A 16,435-nucleotide genomic window follows, 5' to 3' on the forward strand; every position below is an offset into this window, starting at 1 on the left:
AATCACTGAGCAAAGAACTTGCTCTAGGAAAACAGGCTGCTGGTGATTGATAATTTGAAAGAACACATACTGTAACAAATTTAATTACTGGAAGGTCAAAGCTACAATAGAAAAAACACAGATTCCCCTAAATTCCACTGATTTTAACTGGATAACCTTACCAATATTTTCCCCTCCCAATGACTGTAGACTGCTAAATTCCTACTTTGAGACAAAGCAACTAAAAACAAAACTGGAAAACATTAATTATGTACAGGTCAGGGCTGAACACAGTGCACTTTGTCAACAGATATCAAAACCAGTCAGACCCAACAAAAATATGCCTTCAAAAAGCTAATTTCCTGAAGTAAGAGGAAATTGATAAAAAAAATCAAATAGAAGAATGCTAACATTTAACAACACATTAGTTTCTACCTGAAACCAGATTTTTGTGTAGCCAATAACACTGGTTAAGATGATTTTGACTGAAAGTTAATTAAGTTCACTGAGCTATTAACAATCAGTACAAGTCCAAACTCATTACAATGACTACACTATATAAATAGATATGAAAGTAACAGTAAAACACACTACAGCAGCAAAGGCAGGGATTTTTTTAAAAAGTTTTCCAAAAGCATTAGTTGATTGTTATATGCACACCTGTAAGCTTCCAACTGATAACAGTTATAAGAAAAAACACAAACTGATCATCTTTACAACTTTTCAGGCAGAATATTGCATTTATAATCATGAGCACTTCACACCATTAAGAAAGGCATGCTGATACTCAGATAGTTTGTCCTGAGTGAAAAAATGAGTGAAAGCTGATTATTAACACACACAGTCTTTCCAGGACTCTTATGCTAAGGAAGGCAGAGGTCAGACATTTAGAGCCATTAGGCAGAAGGAAAACAACTAGGAAAGCTCTAACTTAGCTTTAGATCAGTACCAAATAACAGACAAAAAGATGCTAGCACAGGAATCTATTAATTGGATTCCCATATTTTTCACAAAATTATAGTCATTTAAGTTGAAACAGACCTTCAAGATCACCAAATTCCACAAACAATCTGACCTATGGAGTCCCACCGCTAACTCACGTCCCTAAGTGTCACATCCACATGCCTCTTAAATACCTCCAGGTATGGGGACTCCATCACTTCCCTGGGAAGCCCGTTCCAACGCTTGAGCACCTTCTCCATGAAGGAGGGGGTTAAATTGGATTTTGGGAAGAACTTATGGCCATTTCCTCATGTCCAGATACCCTCTTCACTGCAACCTTCTTCCAGGTAGCTGTAGAGAGCAGCAAGCTCTCACCTCAGACTCCTTTTCTCCAGACAAAGCAGCTCCTGCTGCTTCTCCTAATTCTTGTTCCCCAGTCTCTTCACTATACTGCATACGCTCAAGCAGCTCCACATGCTTTTAGTAAGAGGCCCAAAACTGAACACATATTCAAAGTATGGTCTCACTAGTGTCACATACAAGGGGACAATTTCCTCCCTAGTCCTGCTGGCCACGCTATTTCTGCCAGGATTCCATTGGCTTTCTTGTCCACCTGGACACAGCGCTGGCTCACATTCAGCTGGCCGTGCACCAGCATTCTCAGATCCTAATTTAGTACCAATCAGTATGCATCCATGCAAAACAGACTGAGCACATCTGATGCTATGAACCTTGCTTACACTGGCATGCTGACAGTTATGAAATTGCATAGTGCAAAAATCAAATATCGCATAATATTCTAAGTTTTAATGTTTGCACAAAGCTATATAATAAAGCACGGTCTAAATCAGTAAGGACTAGATTTGTACATCTCTAGTTGTCAACGGGGAATCATCACTGAACATCCATTAGAGTGACAGGACGTCAGATTAGTGGTGTGATGGATTTCTTACATGATGAAATTTGTACTTCCGGATGCACCTCAGTTCAGACACAATAAAGAGCCAACTGTCAGCTTCAGAGGACATCACCTCTGTTCTCCCACTTAGTGGAGATGACCTGTAATATATGAGCTCCCATCTGACCGTGATTCTCAAGGTTTGGATTTTAAGACTGATACAGAAGAATACTAACAGGCACAAAACAAGGCATCTACTACATAATAAATAGTGAAAAAATAATAATAAAAAAATAATTTTTTCCTAGATTTTGCAACTCTGATTCAGTCAAGTACTGAATGTTATGTTGCAGAGAATGCAGAAGTACAGAATTGTAGGGGCTGGAAGGGACCTCTAGATATCAGAGTCCAACCACCCCTGCAAAGCAGCCTCCCTACAGAAGGGACAGATAGGCATCCAGGCAAGTCTCGAATATCTCCAGAGAAAGGAGAATCCATAAACTCCCTGGGCAGCCTCTTCCAGTGCTCCATCACCCTCACTGTGAAGAAGCTCCTTTGCATATTGGTGCAGAACTTCATATGCTCCAGTTTATGGCTATTTTCCCTTGTCCTGTCCGCACAGACTGTTGAAAAGAGGTTGGTCATATCTCTTGGACTCTCACACTCAAGATATTATAAACATTAATAAGATCACCTCTGAGTCTTCTTTTCTCAAGGCTGAACAGACCCAGTTCACTCAGCCTCTCCTCATAGAGAAAGATGCTCCAGGCCTTTTATCATCTTTGTGCCCCCCCCCCCCCGATGCTCTTCAGGAAATCCCTGTCTTTTTTGTATCAGGGAGCCCAGAACTGAACTGGCCACAGTACTTCAGGTGAGGCCTGACCAGGGCAGAGCTGAGAGGAAGGATGACCTCCCTTGACCTGCTGGTCACGCTCCTTTCAATATACCCCAGGTCCCGCCGGTATTCTTGGCCACCAATGTACACTGCTGGCTCATGGCCAACATGTCATCCACCAGGACTCCCAGGTCCTTCTACACAGAGCTCCTCTCCAGCAAGTCATGCCCCAACCTGTACCGATACTTGTGGTTATTCCTTCCCTGGTGCAAGACTTTACATTGGCTTTTGTTAAACCACATCTGCTTTACTGCTGCCCAGCTCTCCAGTCTGTCCAGGTCTTGCTGAATGGCAGCACAGCCTTCAGGTGTGTCAGCCACTCCTCCCAGCTTTGTATCATCGGTGTACTTGCTGAGGGTGGACACAACCCCCTCACTGAGGTTGTTGATGAAGATAAAGATAAGGAAATGCTAAGAAAAACTACTCTTTATTCAATAGGTTAACAGCTCGTGGATTATTTATTTTTTTAAATAAGGAGACTAACAGCAGAAAAAGTAATCCATCTCATTTCTGGAGCCTCTATTATGCAGAGGCACATCTCTTGGTCAGCAACCTAACTTCACCACAGCAGAAAGAGGCCAAAGCACATATGCTAACTTCTGATGCCAGCTAGAACAGAAATTGAAAGAGTTATCAGGACAGCTGGAAAATAGATCAGGAAAATCATCAACAGCCAGAGACAGATAGTGAATCACCCAGTCAGGAAAGGCCTGGAGCTGACTGACGTCAAACACTATTCAAATGTAAGATGAGCTAAGTAAACTTCACATCTTGTGGGTAACGGATTTTGAAAACACTAGTAAAGGCCAGCTGCTGAATAAACTCTGGGCTTGGTATCCATCTCAGATTGGAACTGATACAGTTCAGCATGGGAAGATTTCAGAAGGTTCACCAGTAACTTCCAGTAAGGAATCAACATCATCTGCTCAGCTCCCATGGAACTTACTAAGCGATCCCCGCACATAAGCACAGCCTTGGCAGCAAGCATAGCAGACTTTTATGGATAAGAAAGGTGATTTTGCAGCTCTTCAGCGCTTGTGTGTTTCTGCCTATTAAGAACTCCAAACACCAAGCACAAAGAAACCAGTTTTATAGTAAGAACCTGAATTACTTTTTGTACTAAATTGGTACAGCACTGCTCATACGGAAACTTAAACAAAAGAATTACCTCATGAAGCCATAAAGCTTACAGAACTATCAAAGAAAGCTCACATAGAATTTCTGTACTTCATACGAAGCATAAGGCTTTAGCATTCTTCAGATAACAACTCACTTTGCTACCTTCACAGAGAAAAATGTTTATATTACTCACTTGAAGTTCAAGATCACACTGGGATCTCCCTTGCTAAGTATTGCCAAGTGGGGCCTTGTGCAAGACAGAGCTGGACCATGGTAGGCATGTTCTCAGTCCCATCACAGTGATGAGAATAGGACCTAGCTTGAAGACAGCACTGCTCAGGCATTTTGCACATACTCCTGCTCTATGGCTTCAGTTACAAGCTTGAAATTAACTCCAAAAACTGGTTACTCTTAGAACTGGAAGTACACACTGAAAATATGAGAACAAGCCCACTTCAATACAGAACTGCAAGTCAAATACATCCCACATGTTGTGAGTATTAAAAAAAAGAACAGTAAGAAATTTTTAGCAATAAAACTTGATTTTTACCTCAGTAAAAATAACAGATGGCTAAGCTGTAAAAAATAAAACATAGCTAAGATCATGTTTCACAAAGTTTCAGGGCATCAGCAAATGAACTGAGATCCAGTGCTAGGTGCACACAAACTACAATACTGACATCTGTGATGCTAAAAAGACCCTGCTAGAACTGCATGGCAGACTGCAATGGTAGTCTGTCACTGTTACAAATTTATCCTGGTTCTTCTAACAAAGCAAACCTAGTAGTAGCCTGCTATGAAAGTACCTTTCTGACCCCAGGCTGGAGAAAGGTCAGGATCTTTTTTCCTCTGCTGCTTTCCTATTACCCTTCTAAAGCTAAATTGTATCTTTATAGTTCATGTGTTATATTAAGCCCTTCACAAATGCATGTCATTTCTCCATACTGTTTGACACTATTACACGTTACTTGCTACACTCAAAGCTGTACTCAGCATATTTCAAGGCCAGGCTGGATGGGGCTTTGAGCAACTTGGTCTAGTGAGAGGTGTCCCTGCCTATAGCAGGGGATTGAACTAGGTGATCTTAAAGGGCCCTTCCAATCCAAACCATTCTATATATGATTTCATGACAAAGATGGTAGTCTGACATGAAAGCTTTCTTGGACTGTGCTACACACCTGGCAAAAGCATATGAAACTTCTTGTCCTCTGTTCACTGAGAAAAATGCACTTATACCAATATAACTGATAGGCTGCACAGCTGTATTAGCATTCAGCACCTCATCCAAACATGCTGTTAAGCTCAGGTTCACATGTCCATCTAGAACTGTAGTTAATTACTCAGCATCTCAACTTCCTTAAGGCTAAGTCCAAAGACTTGGCTTCAAGTAATGTGGCAGAGAGCTATCAGGTTTGCTTTGAATCAAATATTTCAAGGAAGTTGAAGTGCTACACTACAGACTCAGAAATGAGGGGGGGAAGGAAGGTGGCGAGAATGTCAATGTTTACATAGGAAAAAAACCTAAGTTGAAGTCCAAGTACAAAGAATCTTCTACCCAAATGAAAAAGTTAATTTCCAAACAACCCTTAAGACTTCTCTAAGCAAGTGAGAATATTCAGTATTAGACACTGAGAAAACAAAGTCAGGGCTTTCAGGAAAACAGACTGGCCTTTCAGAGAAAAAAAACTGAGTTGGGTGTGGGGTGGGCATGGCCTAGGTCACAGGAGCTGTTATATTCCAAGCTGAGCATCTACACTATTTACTGCAAAAAGGCAAAAGGGGACGTTAGAAAAAAGGCATGCAGTAAGTTTTGAAGCAAGTACTATGTTTAATATGGTCAATTATACAAGCAACTGAAGTGCTAATGCTAGTGGCATATTATGCCCAGCATTTCTTTCAAACTTCCCTAAGTTTAAATCCTGAAGAGTTTTAGTACCACATACTACACACAAGCAGAATTTTGAAGATATATCTAGCATTTGTGTTCTCCCCCCGCTCCAAAAATTATTCAAGGTATTCAGTACCTTTATAACATTAAGTGATGCTGCTGTTTGCTATCTACTGCACATCTAACTTCCCTAAGTATTTAACAATTTTATTTTTCTGCAACTAATGCTTCCTTTGAACTTATACTGTTAACACCCATTTGTGAAGTGTTCTTGAATACCAGCCAAGTGATTCAACAGCTCTCTATGTGAGCCATATAAAAGATACAGTTTTGTTTTTTTTTTTTTTAATATGACAGTTATAGAGAGAGTTCTGACTCACCAATGTCAGAATAACAGAACAAAACCGTACTGCCCCAGGAAGTTTGCAGCAATACTTATACACTTGTATAATGAAAACATTAAGACAAAAAAAAAGTCAAGAGGGCCTTTCCTTTCAAAATTATTTATTAGCAGACATTACCAGATCAGAGCAACCTAAGAATCTGTAGCTCCATTCAGCAACACTTCAACAGAAGGGCCCTTAAAAAAAAAAAAAAATCACCTAGACTTCTGCTTACCCCAAGAATAGAACTACACTAGGAGTACACATCAGCAGTAGGGAAGTTCTATCATGAAAGGAAACAGAACAACTTCACAACATCTTTTTACTGTTTTCTTTTTGATGAATTTTAATCTATAATTCTTAGTACTATTAGAAATTGAGTGCTGAAATGCCCCAGCAGGTAGAACTGTAGGATGAATCCAGACCAAAGCAGATTAGGCTGGAACTAAAATACCAGAAGCAGCAAGCACAAGCCAGAGGCAACATCACGCAGGAGCCCAACCACAGCCCTGGAACAGCAGTCTGTGGTGCTAGCAACATGCACAGCAGTTCCACCAGAGCAGCTGCTGTACTGTGCTTAAGACTGGAGAAGAGAAGGTTGCAGAGTGACCTCATTGCAGACTTTCAATACCTAAAGGGAGCCTACAAACAGGAGGGGAGTCAACTTTCTACAAGGGTAGATAATGGCAGGACAAGGGGAAATGGTTTTAAATTGAAGGAGGGAAGACTTAGGTTGTATGTCAGGGGGATGTTCTTCACAGAAGGAGTGGTGAGGTGCTGGAACAGGCTGCCCAGAGAGGTTGTGGATGCCCCATCCCTGGAGGTGTTCAAAGCCAGGTTGGATAGGGTCCTGAGCAGTCTGGTATTAAATGGGGAGGTTGGCAACCCTGCCTGTGGTGGGGGGGGGAGTTGGAGATTCATGATCCTTGAGGTTCCTTCCAACCCTGGCCATTCTGTGCAATTCTGTGCTGAGAGTCCTGAAAGCACTTCTGGTCCGCTCAGCTCTGCCTGCAGTTCCACCCTGTCTTCTGTACTGAAAGCAACTGAAAGTAGCAGCTGTTTCAGCTAAAATTAAAATAAAGGAAGCTTATCAGATCTGCTGAACAGTAATATTCTACTAACAGAAAATCAGGATTCAATAAAAAGAAAAGCATGGGCAATCATATTCCAGTGAACACTGATAAATGAGAATACTTAAAGCAATCATATCAATCACATGTGTCCAGAAAGGAAGAATCTAATCAGATCATCTTAACCTGTGACCTCAACTGTTTATTGAGCAGCATTTAAGATGAAAGCATGCACAGAAGTTGCATAATGCAGGGTAGCAAACATAAGACAGAATATGGGAATACTGAAGTCTGGGTTTAGCTTCTAGGGACTGTTATGTGCATTAAATAGCTTTATCAAATAGATGGGGAGAAAAAACAAGGAGCCATAGGACAGGGTTATAATTGCTACACTGCAATTTAATGATCTGAGCAGAACATTTCTGCTCAGTAATTTCCCAAACTACTTCCAAGATGAGATAAAAAAAGGAAAAAATAAAACTGCAATTGTGGCCAAGCATTAGGCTGAGCATTAACACACTAAGAAGGAGTATATGTGAGCAATCCAGCTCCCTGTGGTGCTTTTACAAAAGTAAAAAACATGTAAAAACTAAAAATTTCATTTTAACAAGCATTTAGAAGGTCCTCCTGTAAGTCAGGAAGTGAAAAAAGCAACATCTGAAATCAGCCTAATATCACGGACCCTATAAAATGTAATGTGAAATCTCAATCACTAGTATAAACAAACAGCTTTTCATTAGAGCAACATTTGGCCTGAGAAAAGTTTACATATTTTGCAGGTCTGTTTAAAAGTGACTTTTTGAGAAGTCAAAACAACTCTTAAATAAATGACTTTGATTTGAAAGTTCATTGAACAAACAGAACCAAACGGTTGGTGTTGTCCTGAGCGATTACTTACAGGTGAAGAAAAAGAGCAGCTTTTCCTTCATAAACAAAACAGCACAGCTCAAGGCTCCAGCAGAACACAAGGTCTGCTACACAAGACTTTAAACCAGATTCAAAACTCACCTCTTTTTCAACTTACTCAACTAAGTGATGAAGACTGCTACATATAAAGTCAGAGTATTCTGGAACAGCTCTACAGTTGATGAGTCAAAACCCTGTCACTGATCATTTGCAGGTTATTACTATCTTCATTCAAGGTTTTAAATAATTCTATGTTTGCTGTGAGAGAAAAGATACCATGTTATGCTGCATCAGCAAGGCAGACTATTAACATTCATTACTGATGGGTACCTGGTAAGCCTGGTAAGACTTTAACAACAGGATCGCACAGAAGCATTTAAGCCTTCAATCTATTCTCATGCTCTTGCAACCAGCCGTATTAAACAAGCCACATGAAACAAGCCCTAAGATAAAATCCAGCAAATAAACAAGAGACAGCTCAGTTAGGCCAAAAGGCTGTCAGCCATTCCTCTTTCTTGCCTCAGATAGCAGCATTAACACAAAATAAATGCATGCTGGTAAAACATGGTAGAATTCCTGACTGTTTTATTCAAAATATTTTCTAAGCAAGCAATACCACAAAAGATTTGTGTACCTCACCATCATTTTCTTGGTAGAACTTCAACAAACCCACTATCACACAGACAACAAATCAATTTGAGCTCATCTGAGCTCAGCTGAACTGCAATTTATAAGCAAACCTACCACAATATATTCAGAGCAACACTACCAACAGATTTTCTTTCTTTTCAACTTGCGGCTCAAATGGGAAGTAAAGGTGGTTTCAGTTGTCAGAAATACATTCATTTTTCTTTCTGTACTTACAGTATATGACCTCATTTGATGGATTAGTCTTTCATCCTGGTGGTTCTCACACTGTCCTACTGCTGCTATCCGGTAGCTCTGCAGTGAAAGATTTTCATGCTACTCACAAGCACTTGTAGTTCCACTAACTCTAAATTCATTATGGGAGGTTTTCCCAAATGGAGAACTTCCTGAAAGAGCACATTAGGAGCTCCAGGTTGTTGGTTTGGTTTTGTTTTTTTTTTTTTTAAAAAAAAACAACACTTATTTCCTTGTTTAGTAGAGGAAACATTTGGCACTGACCAAAACAGAACATTGCTTTCTATCTCCAGCAGTACATTAAGTTTTGCATAAACTTCCTGACAGTCAAAGACATGCAGAAGTCTATAACACTACAGCCTAATTCAACAAAAATCCATCTTCTGGATCACATCCCTCACTACTAACCTTTCATAGCCACACAGGTATTGGGACAGTTAGAAAAATTTCCCCTGTTCAAGTCTAGGGCTTTCCTGCTCAACCTACTGTAGAGAACCTGCTTTTAGCAGACGGAGATGCTCAATCTCCAGAGGTCCCTTCCAACACCTATGTATGATTCTATGATATCAAGGGATTTACACTTAAAAGCAGAAATAATTACTGGAGGAATTTTAAAGACTCTACCCACAAGCAAGCAGAACATATGAAATTACGTCAGCCAGATAAATGCTACTCTTGTAAGAGCTGTTCGAGCCACAACAAAGAGTTCTCAAAATTAATACTACAGTGACACGCATGTATTTGCTTCCACTTTGCAAACAAAATACTGAAGGTGTTTCCAAATTGATTAAAATTAACATAAATGCAGAACCTGTTAATCCACAAACAGCGCAATTATCAGTGCTGGGGCAGACACCACAACACACTGACAACTTTGCTTGAAACACCTCCCCATTGTCATTCCACCATAATTACAGGGGAACCATTCTAAGTTGCACAGAAAGATTTTCATATTTTCAAGCACGTAAACAAATTCAAGCTGCAGGTGAGAGAATGCAGCTATAAATTAAGAATGAATAATTATCAGAGGTTACACTCAGAAGTAGGAGATAGATATCAAGATTTGTATGAGCAATTGGCACTCAAAAAATAAACCTTTACAAGGTAACATTCTGAAAAAATTACCACTAGAAAAATAAGGCAACCACTAAAATGTTAGATGTCCTTTAGAGTCTGTGATAATGGACTTCTGAAATATAGCCAAAAGAAAATGTGTATCTAGTATAATGTCTGGATAAAATAGGCACATGTGCCTCTCACAGACACACTTGGTCTGCACCACACTACCAAATATTCTATCAGTTGCAGCTATCTCAGCACCAAGATCCAGCAAGATAAAGGCACTCTTTCCCAAGCAACGTGGTTTTCATAAATCCCATTCTCTCTTAAGCATATTCCCAGAGATGGGGGCTGAGCTGAGAACTGGGTCAGGTCTAAAATGTGCCACAGCTCAGCACATCTCACCTGCTGTTCTCCCAGACTAAAGCTAATGCTGTAAACAGTGAAATCAAATTTAAACAGTACTACCCCTGAGCTAATAAATCCTGCCTGGTCCTAAAGGAAATACTGAAGGAAGATGACTATTCTACCACAACTGCAGACAAAGAACTCAATTTCAGAACTACTTGGTTTCACTCAGCACAGCCATACCGTTTTAAGTTCTCTTGGTAAGGGATGGGAGTGAGGATGTGGAAAGGGAAGCAGAAGTAAGAAAATGGACAGATGGCCCCCAGCAATTCTCTCACTGCTAGGCTAATGAGCTTTTCAGTTCACTGTATATGCCAAGCTATACACTCAAATTTATGTAGACATGCATAATTTGTTCATGCCATAGAATGGCTTATGTTGGAAAGGACCTTAAAGATCACTCACAAGCTGTAAGCAAGGATGCCAGCCAGTAGACCAGGCTGCCCAGGATCCCACCCAAGCTGGCCTTGAATGCCTCTAGGCATTCAAATGACCATTCAAAAATGGTCAATTTCCCCTCTAGGGAAATGCCTCTGGAAAACCTGTTCCAATGCCGCACCACTCTTTTGGTAAAAAATTCCCTTCAAAATCTAACAAAAATCTCCTCTCTTTTAGTTTAAAACTATTTCTGCTTGCCCTATTGCTATCAGTCCATGTAAGGAGTTGGCCTCCTCCTGATTATAAGCTCCTTTTATAGCACTGGAAAGGCCACAATGAGGTCTCCCCAGAGTCTTCTCTTCTACAGGCTGAACAAAACCAGTTCACTCTACCTTTCTTCACAGACGTGCCCCAGCCCTCTGATTATCTCCATGGCCCTGCTCTGGACCTGTTGCAACAGCTCCACATCCTTGCTGTAATGGGGGTCCCAGGCTTGGACACAATACTTTAAGTGGGGCCACATGAGGGCAAAGCAGAGCAAGACAGACACCTCCCTCACCTTGCTTTTGACCATCCTTCTTTTGATGCAGCCCAGGATACAGTTGGCCTTCCTGACTGCAAGAATGCACTGCTGGCTCAATGATTATAATCTGATAATAATGAGAGCATGGTTCAAAACTGGTGATAAGAATACAGTGTTTCAGTAACTCAAGCTGTGACTGCTACAACTACAGGTACCTTCTGTGGTAAACTGAAGGGACAAAGCTTTAAGCAGGGAATATGGGAAGAAGTTTAATACACATTTTAGAGTCTATTTTTTTTTTTTATTTAAACACAGCTAGGCACGAAAGCTCAAAGTATAGCTCACAAATAGCTGTAATGTGCAAACCATCCTTATACAAAAAAAGATTACATGAAGTAAATGTTTTCACTGTCATTTCCATCAGATGGATATGCATTAATGATATCAAACTTTTAAAGGCATGTAAGATTAGTAGAGCAACAGAATGAAATACATTCAGTCAACCTTGGTTATGAGCACAAACTACACAACGCAACTTTATATTAACCTCAGTTGTTAATAAAATTTAAGTAAATTAACTGATACGGGAAGCTTAATAAAGCATCTGTAAATATTTGGGTCATAAAAGCTTACTGTTTGCTTCAAAAAGAAAGGAAAAAAGAAAGCTCCTTTTCACAATTTGTCCTTGGATCCATCTGCTCAGCCCATGCTGAGATGAGAAACATCTCCTACTTTACTTAGCCTTATAGCTCAAAAAGTATGATTAAACACGTATAGAAAGCATATAGAAAGGGGCAGCTGGATGAAAATTGAATGCAGGTTTAGTTTACATCTTGTGGACGTTTTCCCCCATGCTGAAGACTTTATTCAGTGAGTATTTGAGAAGTGAGATGTAGAACCAGTACCTCCTATGGATGCATACATGATTAAGCTATGTTAAGTCATATCCAGATGTCCTAAATTCTCTGGTTTCTTTGTGACTGCCTTGTAACAACGTGGCTCAACCCCTTAACTTACAGAATGATAAACTGTTAGCAAGAGGTTATAATTCTTCACCAATGATTCTTTCACTGTTCTGAACCAGAGGTAACCTACATGTAGCTTTAAATGCCTGTGAATTATGGTACATCTTCAGTTACATTACTATGTATCATTTCCAGCAAAAGTGATGCCTCACTGAACATCCTCAGAATAATTTAAAGAACATTAATGACATTTTCTAAAGCACCTGGAAATTTTAATTAGCATGCTTAGCATGTTCAGCTTCTCAATCAGCTTTCTTTAAAGTCTTCTTTTTTCTCTCCCGCAAAGCTCTGTAGCATAAGAGTTGAAGTTTCAGTGTTTGCACCATCACTTCAAGTAAATAGCTCTGGCATAGTAAAAAGGTACAGACACGTTGTATTAGTCTCAGTGGAAAAAGCAAAAAAAGACAATGTTTGACATTCCACCACAGACAAAAGACTCCTTTTTCCTCTACTATTGGGAGAGCAGGAATTGAGTCACTGTGTATTCTATTTAAATATCTGCATGCTATCCAACCAATATTGTGCCTTTTGTCTGGTACGCTACAGCTAAGCAAAGAACTACTGCATGGACTACTTTCTACTTTCAATACCCCAAAGTAATCTGTGCTTCTTGTCCTGGAATATTATAGAAAACAGAAACAATTGACAAGCAGACATCTAAAAAAAATGGTTTACCAGTTGGTAGTATCTTCTTGCAGTCTTAACAGAGAACTCCTCTTCCCCAGGTTACTGATGCAGCAGCTTGTCTTCAGAATCTGAACAAACAGAAGAATACCATTAAAACTAAACAATACACAGCACTTTAATTACATCAGTCAGTGCAGCAGGTAAATCAATGTTAATCCTGTAATGCCGAGGAACAAATGCTGTTCTTTAGGAATCCAAATAAAACAAAGCACTTGTAATTTTATGGAACTGACAGTACAAGCAAATAAAGAGGCATCCTGACAAACTCCTCCATGAGTCAGTAAGGCAATTAGCTATCTGTGATCATAAGCATCAGAAATAGAGCATTACATCTCAGCATTACTGAGCCAACTTGCATTTAGTTGCAGCAGAGAAAAGTAGGTCTCAGTTTATATACACTATCATATACTGCATATAGGGAAAGATGGTTCATGAGTACAGTTTCCAACAGTTAAAGACAAAAATGGTCAATGACAGCATCTACCCTTTGGAACTTAATATAATTTGAAGTAAGAAATTTGAAGTAAAGCTTCTGGCTTAGAAATTTAGTCCTGTATAGTACAACAGAAAAGCGTTTCCTATGGTAATTTTCCATTAAGATCTACTGCAAGCATCTTTTGGTACATTTGGAATAGGTTTATAGAAACATCTAGCTTTTAATACTGCGGTATCTGGATAATAAACTAGCCAAAGTGAACACCTTTCCATTGTGGTATTACATAAGTTTGTTTCACCTGGGATTTGGCAGGCTTCTTCCATTTCAGGGATTTCAGCAAATGTAAATGTTTTTAAGTGTTTTCACTTCACTCGCCCCCAGAAAACCCACTTTAGATCCTACCACAGGCACTGCTCCTATTATCAGAATCCACGTTATCAATATTTCATATTGGGTCTTTTTTTAAGGAACAACCCTCCTATTTCATACTTTGCAAAGCCAACCACATTCTGCAGTGCATCTGTTTTCAGAAATTGGTTTACAAATTGTTTTTAAGAGATCTGGTTTAGAAATACAGAAATTCCTGTCGTGTCAGTGACATCTGCAGATCCAGCTAAAGAGGCACGAAATATTCAGTGTTCATTTGTACTACTTCAGCTACCGACAGTTCCTTTAGGTTACATAATCCTGATAAATGAGCATTTAGCACAAAAATACGCTGCTTTGCAGTGAAATTCCCAGTCAAATAAAACATAATCCTACTGATTCTCCCCTGCTTGAGAATGGGTGAGGGAACGAGAAGATCCCTGCAGTATGGAGGCTCTGGGATGATTTTAGTTTTATGAAAACCATCATCAAAATTTCTCTTTTCCCACAGAAGAATCCTGTACCCCCAACTGCACCATTAGCAGAAGACAAGGATTCCAAAGATCAGGAGATCATTATGCAAAATGTAACTGATAAGTTAAATGATCTTACTCCCATCCTGAAGCAAGTCTGCTGCAACAGACAGTTCAAATGTTAAAAAAAAAAAAGACTAATGTTAATCAATGATAATTTTTGCAAATTTGTGTCCAAGGCAAAATGAGCAGGTGCCTGAAAACTTAATGTCTTTGTTCTCCCTGCAAGTGTTGCTGTATAAAGTACTCATTCATTCTCTTGAGGAAAGAAATCTAAAAAGATATCCAGGACACCTTCCTCAGGTGGGATCTGTTTCAACAGTTGTTCTAACTGCCCTATTCCAGGGAGGGAAACAGATAATCTGTAAGGTTTTTTCCAAGCAATTCCAATGATTTTCTCTAAATCATGGTTCCTCCTCCTCCTTCCCAAGTGCTCTAAAAAGTCACCATTCCTGACAATTCAGTTACAAACCCCTGTTTGGAAGCCGTAAGGTCTTATACTCACATGCTGCCGTGCATATCACTGAGCAGAGCAGCACAGGTCCCTGCCTTACAACTGCAACTCAAAGCTCTCATGGCTGAATGATCACCAATGTACAAATGCAGCACGTATAATTTCCTCCAGCACACAATACTAGGACCTTTCTACCTTGCTATACTGTAGAAGAAAAAAAGTTTCTTATTCAGTACCAGTGAATAGGTTTTCTCAAGCATGACTGATTATTTTACTAAACCAAATATTTGTTACATTTCCATTGCAGCAACTCACAATTCAGCACATTTCCAGTTTCCTCCATTCAAACTTCATTTTTACCTGAAGCAGCAGGTAAATGTGCTGAATTTTGTTTTAACAAAAGCTGCATCCAAAGCTGCACAGAGACTCTCCTGTTCTCCAATCCCATGCTTTCCCTGCACAGCCCAGCAGTGCTGCCCTCCTGCTCAGCACCTTCCACACCGCAGTCTCTCCCTGATGAGCCACGCCTGCATGCTGACCCTTCAGCAAGAAGGGAAAGTAGTGCCAGGAGCTGAAGCTCAAGAGCAAGCCTGAGTGAGAAATGACAGAACAACAGGTACTGCAGAGCTCATGGAAACATCTGCTTCCATAAGAACTATGTGATCTGCTGGGGCTGGACAAACAATAACATCTGGTGCCAGGTGAGGAAAAGCACTGCTGAGGGTGTGTGTACCTCCAGCAGCTGTGCAACAACACACAGCACAACAGGGGCTGATGTGGGGGCATGCATAGAGCTGCAGATGCCTGGTCCATACAAAAACATGGAAAAAAATTTCCAGTTTTCAGTGTAACAATCCTTCACTTGTGCTCTGTTTCAGTTGATATAATCTGTTAAGAGCTCGTAACCTGCGATATAAGTGACAACACAGGAGAATTAAGCAGTTGCCATCCTAGCTTTTCAGTGTTGATTCAAAAAATTAATTTTCTTTACTCCACAAAGGTCTACTGAACTAAATTAACACTGCTTCTTTGACAAGCTAATTAGCATAGCTGGTGAATAACAGAAGAATTTGCTCACAGAAGACATCTCTGCTTACCTTTCACATGCTGTGTTGGCACAGCTTTGTAATGATGAATCCAAAAGGACACAGACCATAAGCCTAAATTAGGGAGACCTCACCTATCCGCTACAGTGATCATCCCTTACTTCATTTGTTTTGTCACCTAAGGAGAAGGTGGAATTAAATTCTGCAGTACAGCACCTGACTCAATCTTGTTTCCCATTCAAAATCCACGCTCAAGAAAAATAACCATTAAGATGCAGAGTCTTCCATGAGTTGCACCGTGTTTGTTTTTCTCTGGTGTATGTGTTTCAACAGGCACACACTAAGCCACAGCTTCCTTAGCCTCTAATGTGTTGCTCTTACCTGAGCTATAAGGGACAACACTTCTGAAATTGAGGCAGCGTTCTCAGGGGAAAACAAGCAACAGTACAAACAGTAACACAGAGGCTAACGTCTTACTGGAAAAAAAATTCAGAGCTCCCTATGCAAGATACTTTGCTGAAATACTGTGGAAAAGCAACTCTTACTGCCACACAGAAA

At 40.0% G+C, this 16,435-nt stretch overlaps 1 protein-coding gene across 16 annotated transcripts in view; it reads right to left on the bottom strand.

Annotated features, from left to right (window-relative positions):
* The window catches only part of CYRIB (CYFIP related Rac1 interactor B), a 99,730-nt gene that overhangs the window by 29,249 nt on the left and 54,046 nt on the right, over positions 1-16,435 (bottom strand). For all 16 annotated transcript variants that reach the window (XM_031591228.2, XM_090137996.1, XM_031591226.2 and 13 more), the window contains one exon: positions 13,031-13,110. Coding sequence is in view for 2 of the 16 variants with exons in the window: in XM_090137992.1 (XP_089994118.1) it covers positions 13,031-13,110 (80 nt within the window). In the remaining 14 variants the exon portion in view is untranslated. The remainder of the gene's footprint in view (positions 1-13,030; positions 13,111-16,435) is intronic.

This window comes from Phasianus colchicus, chromosome 3 (genome assembly GCF_987193195.1).
Source record: "Phasianus colchicus chromosome 3, bPhaCol1.hap1.1, whole genome shotgun sequence".
Classification (NCBI taxonomy): domain Eukaryota; kingdom Metazoa; phylum Chordata; class Aves; order Galliformes; family Phasianidae; genus Phasianus; species Phasianus colchicus.